This window comes from Planococcus citri, chromosome 5, assembly GCF_950023065.1.
Source record: "Planococcus citri chromosome 5, ihPlaCitr1.1, whole genome shotgun sequence".
NCBI lineage: Eukaryota > Metazoa > Arthropoda > Insecta > Hemiptera > Pseudococcidae > Planococcus > Planococcus citri.
Window position 1 is genome coordinate 69,591,926 of NC_088681.1, and position 8,510 is coordinate 69,600,435.

Consider the following 8,510-nt stretch of genomic DNA (forward strand, 5'->3'; position numbering starts at 1 on the left):
GCGAAAAAACTTTTTTTTTTATTTGAAGGAGGAGGAGGAGGAGGAGGATAATACTTTAACAAGTTCTGAACGACAAATTTTCAATTCTCCCAAAATGTATAGAGTATACAGAAGTCTAGTCACGTGAATTTTTTCAACATTTTTTGCTCCCTCATCCTTAATTCAAATACACAATCCACTCGTTCAATACTAACATGAGAAACGGTTTTCGAAAAATTATAATCATTTTGAAGGAACCTCCCTCTCTTCAAAGAAACACGGCTCACAGCTCCCCCCTCTTTGGGGTTTTGGCAACCATCAGATAGGCAGTCATTTTGTAGGAAATTTTCTGTATATTAGAAATGATTTTCAGGTAGGATCAATATTTGAAGAGAAGAATGTCAAAACTGAATTAGAGGGCGGGGGCTAGGATCCACAATTTAGAGAAACCCTCACCACAGACGCGACCGGACACCTCAGATCCTTGATTTTGATTAGGACATAAAAATGAACCAATATACCAAAATTTAGCTTTCTACCAAAGTTTCCCAAATGACCCTTTGGATCATACTCAAAATCCAAGCCTTTAATTTTGACTTGATGATACGAGTTCAGAAGCATCGAACTATGCAAAAAGAACACCTCACAAGGGAACCTCTCGAGATGTCTGCCTCCGATTTGAACGGGACCGCGATTTCAGGAAAGAGCATGTTCTAAAACCCCCAAATCTAAATTTTCAGCTGCCCAAGTTCATTTTTCGAGTTTTGGAGAATTTTTGAAAATCAAAAATTGACTATTTTGGTGATTTATGCTTTTTTTAAAAAAAGTACGTACTTGATCAGTAAAAATGTTCAAAATAAGTCCTAGAACTGATATTAACCCCCCAAATCCAAATTTCACCATTTCCAGCCCTTCTGGAGCCTCCAACGCTATTTTTCAATTTCTTCAGAATTTTCAATTTACTCCAGAAGGCGTGAATATGAAGTTGGGCAATTAAAAATCGAGTTGTGTGTTATACTCGATCTGTTTAACGAGTTTATCCACGTTTGAGCCGATTCTGGGGCGGACACCTCAAGAGTGGTTTTTTGACCAGCTTTTTTCATAATAAAAAATCCAAAAAAAATCAGAATTTTACCGTTTGCGAGGAAATCTTCAAAATTTGCGCGAATCGCAGTATTTTATCATGAACTAACCCCACGAAGGCGAATTTCGCCATTTCCAGCCATTCTGGAGCCTCCAGCGCGATTTTTCAATTTTTCCAGAATTTTCAATTTGCTCCAGAAGGCGTGAATATGAAGTTGGGCAGCTAAGAATCGAGTTGTGTGTTATACTCGAACTGTTTAACGAATTTATTCACAATTGAGCCGATTCTGGAGAGGACACTTCAAGAGCGGTTTTTTGACATGCTTTTTTCATAATAAAAATATCCAAAAATTGAAGGTAGGCCCCAGAAAGGCTGGAAATGGCGAAAATCGCCCTCGTGGTGTTAGTTCATGATAAAACACTGCGATTCGCGCAAATTTCTAAAATTTTCTCGCAAACGATAAATTTTTGATTTTTGAATATTTCTATTTTTAAAAAAAGCTGGTCAAAAAACCACTCTTGAGGTGTCCGCTCCAGAATCGGCTCAAATGTGGATAAATTCGTTAAACAGGTCGAGCATAACACACAACTCGATTTTTAGCTGCCCAACTTCATAATCACGCCATCTGGAGCAAATTGAAAATTCTGGAGAAATTGAAAAATCGCCCTGGAGCCTCCAGAATAGCTGGAAATGGCGAAATTCGCGCTCGTGGCGTCAGTTCATGACAAAATACTGCGATTCGCGCAAATTTCAAAAATTTCCTCGCAAACGGTAAAATTTTGATTTTTTTGATTTCTTATTATGAAAAAAGCTGGTGAAAAACCAACTCTTGAGGTGTCCGCTCCAGAATCGGCTCAAACGTGGATAAACTCGTTGAACAGATCGAGTATAACACACAACTCGATTTTTAACTGCCCAACTTCATATTCACGCCTTCTGGAGCAAATTAAAAATTCTGGAGAAATTGAAAAATCACACTGGATGCTTCAAAATGGCTGGAAATGGCGAAATTTGTATTTGGCGGGTTAATATCAATTTTAGGACTTATTTTGAACATTTTTACTGATCAAGTACGTACTTTTTAAAAAAAAGCATAAATCACCAAAATATAGGCTAGTCAATTTTGGATTTTCAAAAATTTCCCAAAAATCAAAAAATGAACTTGCGCAGCTGAAAATTTGGATTTGGAGGTTTTAGAACATGCTCTTTCCAAAAATCGCGGTCCCGTTCAAATCGGAGGCGGACACCTCAAGAGGTTCCCTTGTCAGTCATCAAAATTGATTTTTTGAAATTTTTCCCAAAAAATTCTATTTTTTCTCGTTCGCCTCCAGTTTTTCCAATTTTTTACCAGGACCCACCTAAAAATTTTTTCTGAAAAAAATATTTTTTGGGGAAGGGGATCAAAACCCCGTTTAAAAATACCAGTTTCGTAGGTGTGCTCATTTGTTATCATACAAAAAAAAATAAACAAAGTTTAAAAAACAGCATTTAGAAAGGGTAAATATTATGAAGGGAGAGTGTTGAAAATTTTGGTGCCAATATCTCTTATGAATGTCTACAACATACTAAAAAAATAAAATAAAAAAAAACGGTCAACGGGAGGCTGAGAAAATAATTTTTATTGTAATTTCAGAAAAAGGGGGGTTCTCAAAAAGGAGGGGGTCCGGTGGTCTAAAACATTTCACGCGGATGTTTGTCAATGGTACCTACTTGTATCTACCATGCCAATTTCAAACCCAAAGCTCTCGAGGGTCAAATCACGATCTTTTGCATGGCAGAAAATCAAAAAAACAGACTTTAATAATTTTGAGAATGTTTTTCAGAGCTTTTAAGCACAAAAATTCTACCAAACAAAAATTGATGATAACTACGTCGTAGACGAGATTTCAAGGAACAATTTTCATTCCAACTTTTATTTTTGAAGTTAGGTGGTTGGGTCCTCGGAAAAGGGGGAGGGGTAAAAATGGGCATTAAATTGAATTAAAATTTCACATTTCTGGATAAACGTAATCAACTGCCATTCAGCAGCTGCATTCGAAAAATTTTGAAAAAATTTCGGCAGTGGCCTGCAAACTGCGATGTTTTGATACGATTTCAACGAAAGTCAAATGGATACCTATTTTCGCGCAACTTCTCATCAATATTGAACTTTATCATCACCGTCATCATCATCATCATCATCATCCATCATCATTTTTCGGTGTTTTAAAATCTTCTTTAATGAGTATAATAATGAAATTTTTAATTTCCCATACATGATACAATATATGACACATGGTATCGAAGAGCAAGAGGAAAACAAGTTACTGACCCGTCATATTTTGATTGTGAATATCGCTCGTGTACCGTAACTTGTACTCGTCGTATTACCTTGATAAGACACTACGTCACTTAACCAGTCTGCGTTTTCGTCTTTCTGTTTTGCATGTACGAGTACGAGTATTTTATTCGGACGATTTCATTACCATTGCCATTCCGCAGTTTGTTGAATCGTGTCGTTGTGTTGTGCTATGTGAAAACAGTGTACATAGATGTTGACTCTAGTCTCACAATCAGTCTCTTTATTTCTGTAGTCATAAAGTATTCGTTATTCTTAATTTTTTATTTCGGTAAACATGGTGCTAACTAAAGGTAAGCTTTGCAATTTTTATTCTACTTCGTTCGTGCCTTCAAGTACAAATATTTCATATGTAGTGTAGTCACTCAGCTCGCAATTCTCGAGAACCGCGCATGCGTCATGCGTCAGTTCTACCATTTCCCCTTCGGTTTACTCTGCGTTGCCTAGCAACTCAACCGGCTGGGCATAAGTTGGTACGCCAACAGACCTTGAGACAGCTGTTTACCACGTTTTTGGCACGTGTTGTTGCATTTTATCACTTGAAGAGGAAACATTTCGATGTTTGAAAAAAATTTTTGAGTTATATGGTAATTTAAATTGATCTGGATGCGAAATAAAGCATCCTACAAAAAAATTACAAACGAGCAAAATTGTAGAAAATTTAATTTCCAATCGTCCCAGTGTCGTTAAATTCCATTTTTATACGAACACTATATCGTGATGCTCGCTCGTATCATTAAATCTGCCTAAAAACACCATTTAAAGAGTATTGAGGTCAATGGTCATCATTTCGAGCACTTACTGTAAACATTTTTGCGTTATAAAAATTAAATGCAAAGTTGCTTTATTCATTTTTCAACTTTTACAAATTTGCAAGCTGACTTTTACCCCTCCCTGTACTAATTCTTCATTCTTCGTTTAGGAATTTTCATCGTCGCCGCAAAACGTACGCCTTTCGGTACCTATGGCGGTAAATTTGTCAAAACTTCGGCCACCGATTTAGGCGAAGTAGCTGCCAAAGCTGCTTTGGCCGCTGGTAACGTTAATCCTGAAATAATCGATCATGTAATTTTTGGAAATGGACGATTCACCTCTCCACACATAACATTCCTAGCCAGACACGTAGCATTACGAGCTGGAATACCGATCGAAAAGCCTGCTTATGGTCTTAATCGTTTATGCGGTTCAGGATTCCAGTCAATCGTTAGTGGATCTCAGGTACTTTATTTTCTCCATCTTCATCTCCACTCCACATTTTGAAGAAGAATTTTCTCGAACCATTTACCTATTTTCACAGAGCATACTAGTCGGCGAATCCAAAGTAGTGTTGGCTGGAGGCGTTGATAACATGAGCCAGGCACCTTTTGTAGTTCGTAATTTTCGATCCGGTGCCCCTCTTGGAACTAGTATCCAATTCGAAGACTCCCTATGGGCCGGTTTTACCGACTCGTATTGTAAATTACCGATGGCCATGACAGCTGAGAAACTCGGCGCTAAGTTCAACATTAGTCGCGAACAAGTTGATAAATATGGTTTACGATCGCAGCAGATGTGGAAGAAAGGTAAACATCGTTCGAGCTTAATCACCTAATTAAAAAAATAAGACGATCCGCCCGTGTAAATTATTCTCTTATCTACGACATAAAAATTAATTCTCGTTGAAATAGTCGTACGATGACGTCACCTTTATAAAAAAAACTTTAATCTTTGATCGTGTAGCTCGATTATGTTTGATACGATGAGTTTGTATATTTCCTCCTTCGTGTAATTCGTCGAGTGACGAAAAAGAATAAAATATTTTGGCGAATAACCTCGCGATTTTATTTGTGTTTAAATTTCGTGCTCAAGTTCATCGTTGATAATTGGCCTTTTGCCCATCACATCACATATCCATCGAAACAATAATTTTCGTGATAATTTATATAGGTAATTTTCGTATATTTACAGCTGCCGATAGTGGAGTTTTCGATCAAGAAATAGCCCCGGTCAAAGTTATGGTTAAAAGAAAAGAAGAAGAAGTGAAATTAGACGAACATCCCAGACCTCAGACTACCATCGAAGGGCTCAACAAATTACCGCCGATTTTCCAGAAAGATGGTCTCGTGACTGCTGGCACTGCTTCGGTTAGTATACTTCTATGATTTTCTCGTCGATATCTGCAGGTTGGTAAATCAGTAAGTAAATAAAACCTGGAATTCGTTCGTATAGGGTATTTGCGATGGAGCTGGAGCTGTGATCGTAGCCAGCGAACAAGCTGTCAGCGAATATAAACTGACCCCATTAGCTAGATTAGTTGGCTACACTGTGGTCGGTGTTGATCCATCGATTATGGGTATCGGACCTTCTCCAGCCATCAAACAACTGCTTAAAGAAGCTGGAAAATCTTTAGATGATATCGATATCGTTGAAGTAAGCTATTGCATAAGAAAATGTGAATTTTTCCAACATTTTTGAGATACAAGTTACTAATGAGTGGTATTTTTTCAGATTAACGAAGCTTTCGCAGCCCAAGTATTAGCCTGCGCTAAAGACCTAAACTTGGATATCAATAAATTAAATCTGAATGGTGGCGCTATCGCTCTTGGACACCCGTTAGGTGCATCCGGATCTCGTATTACTGCCCATATAGTTCACGAATTGAGGTAAAAATCAACTTATTCAATTCAAAATTATGTCAACTTTTGTATGTAGTACTCGTATATAGCTTTTAGGTACCATAAGATATTTTTTATTGGTAACCAATGAACTTAAAATTATCACTTTTATAGGAGAACGAATAAAAAACTGGGAATTGGATCAGCTTGTATTGGAGGAGGACAAGGTATCGCCCTTTTGTTGGAAAAATGCTAAGCGTTTGTGTTGAATTCATCATGGACAGATCGACGAGAAGAGAAGACTGAAAATTCCCTCCTTTGAACCCCTTACTTTCCAGATGGGAAAAATTTCAACTCGTTAAACGAGAATCCCATATCATATTGTTAGATATTTTTCATTGTATCATAATTTTCATATAAATCGGATTATTTTTAGTATCGAGAAACGATAAATGAATTTTTTTGAATTGATGTTTATGTGAAATTTAACTTGAAAAGATTTTCAGAATTCTAGCTGCCCAATTGTACATCACTTTTAAAGATATTTTGGCTCAGAAGCAGAATATTGTTACCTTTTTTCACTCGTGTTGATAGTGACTCTCAAAACAGAAGTTCCTTGGGAAACTTGCAGCTAGGTACCTAATGGGTCATTCCACATCAGTTCGACCAAGAAGTGATAGGGGGGGGGGGGGGTCGGAGATTTTTTTGAAATTTTTCCTGTGGAAAGACCTTCCGAAGAGATGATCAATGGCGCAAATCGCAGCCCTCTAGGACTTTCTTAAAGGCTGCTGGGGGTGTCAAAGTTTTCAGTGAACTTGAAATATCATCCATTTCAGCAGTGGATTACTCGATAACCGAGACACCTACCGAAATGGAACTTTTTCCAATAGTTAGGGGTTTTGAAAGGCTTTTTGGCGATATCATAAGAATCAGTGTTGCCACTTTTTTTCGTATAAGAAATTAGCTTGAAAATTTTCAAAACGTAGTTTACATATCGTTCCGACTCTCAAAAATTCTGAAAAAAATATATTATGGACAACTTTTCATGCTGAACAATATATTAAAAAATTAGGATGGCATTATTTCGTAAAGTTGATTTTAAAAAATTGAAAGTTCGCGAAAAAATGTGACTTTTCGATATAAAACATGCCATTTGACCCCTGTATCAGTTGAAAAAGTTGAAAACCCCTTTCACTCGATGAAATGAACTCATCACAAAAAAAATATTGAAATTTGACAAAATTCGATTTTCAATTTCAAACATCAAGAAAAGTTTGAATTTATTCAGTTCTCTTATTTTGACCTCTTTCTGACGTATTTCATGAACCGGTATTTGATTTTCCTAAAATTTTGAAGCTAAAATACCTACCTAATAAATAGACTCTTTCCAATTTTCGAGAGCTTATGGAAAAATTGTTATTTTATCTCTTACTTATTTTACTTTGAAACTTGCCGTTTTATTTCGAAAAATTGGTATGTTTTTTTCACCAAATGTCGATAAAGTTTTCCAATAAATTCTTATAAACCTACACATTGTTTGAAAATTTGTTATGGGAAAATAAAATCAAAAATTAAAATGATAAAGATATATTTTCGGCATTCGCTTGATGGAAAAAAATGTTAGGATGTTTGAAGACATTTGAAAAGTGAAAAATTTGAACATAAAATTTTGCCTTGCCCATCCCCTCCTTCTCTTGAAAAATTTCAAGTACAATTTAAAAAATGTTCTGCTAAAAAAGTCTTTGCTTTTTCATTTTGAAATTTTGTTAGACACCATGATAAATGTAGCGATGATTTTATTATTATTGAATTAATTTCAAATTGTTGAAATGACAAATTCAAAGCCAAAAAAATTATGAAAAAAATGAAAGAATTGATTGGGGGGGAGGATGTGAAAATATTTCTGAAAGTAGTGAAAATGTAGTGATTTTCGGGCAACAAATTCCTGTAGGCACCCTGATGAGTAATGAAAAAGTTGATAAAAATTACACTCACAACCAACAAAACTATAAAATTCGTTCATTTTTTTGCTATGAGTGTAATTTTTATCAACTTCATCATCAAATACAACAGAAAGAGGTCAACATAAGAGAACTTAATTTTAAACTTTTTTTGATGCTTGGAATTGAAAATTGAATTTTTTCGAATTTTAATTTCTTTGTGATGAGTTTATTTTATTGAGTGAAAGAGGTTTTTCAATTTTTTCAACGGATACGCAAAATAGGGGTAAAAATGGGTCAACTTCTCCAGTCAAAACTTTTTTTCATGTTTTAAATCAAAAAATCGCATTTTTTTCGCAAACTATAAATTTTTTAAAATCGATTTTGGAACATAGTACCATCCCAATTTTTTAATATGTTGTTCAGCATGAAAAGTTGTCCATAATATATTTTTTTCGGAATTTTTGGGAGTCGGAACGATATGAAAACTACGTTTTGAAACTTTTCAAGCTAATTTCTTGTACGAAAAAAAGTGGCAACACTGATTCTTATGATATCGCCAAAAAGCCTTTCAA

General features: G+C 35.6%; 1 protein-coding gene across 1 annotated transcript; it reads left to right on the forward strand.

The window, feature by feature from the left end:
• The first annotated feature begins 3,489 nt into the window (after window positions 1–3,489).
• Window positions 3,490–6,462, forward strand: LOC135847082 (3-ketoacyl-CoA thiolase, mitochondrial-like). Its single transcript, XM_065366482.1, has 7 exons — window positions 3,490–3,694; window positions 4,324–4,619; window positions 4,699–4,963; window positions 5,349–5,524; window positions 5,610–5,810; window positions 5,889–6,043; window positions 6,170–6,462. The coding sequence occupies exons 1-7, from the start codon at window positions 3,679–3,681 to the stop codon at window positions 6,249–6,251; spliced, it is 1,191 nt and encodes a 396-aa protein (XP_065222554.1). The 5' UTR covers window positions 3,490–3,678; the 3' UTR covers window positions 6,252–6,462.
• Window positions 6,463–8,510: the final 2,048 nt, after the last annotated feature.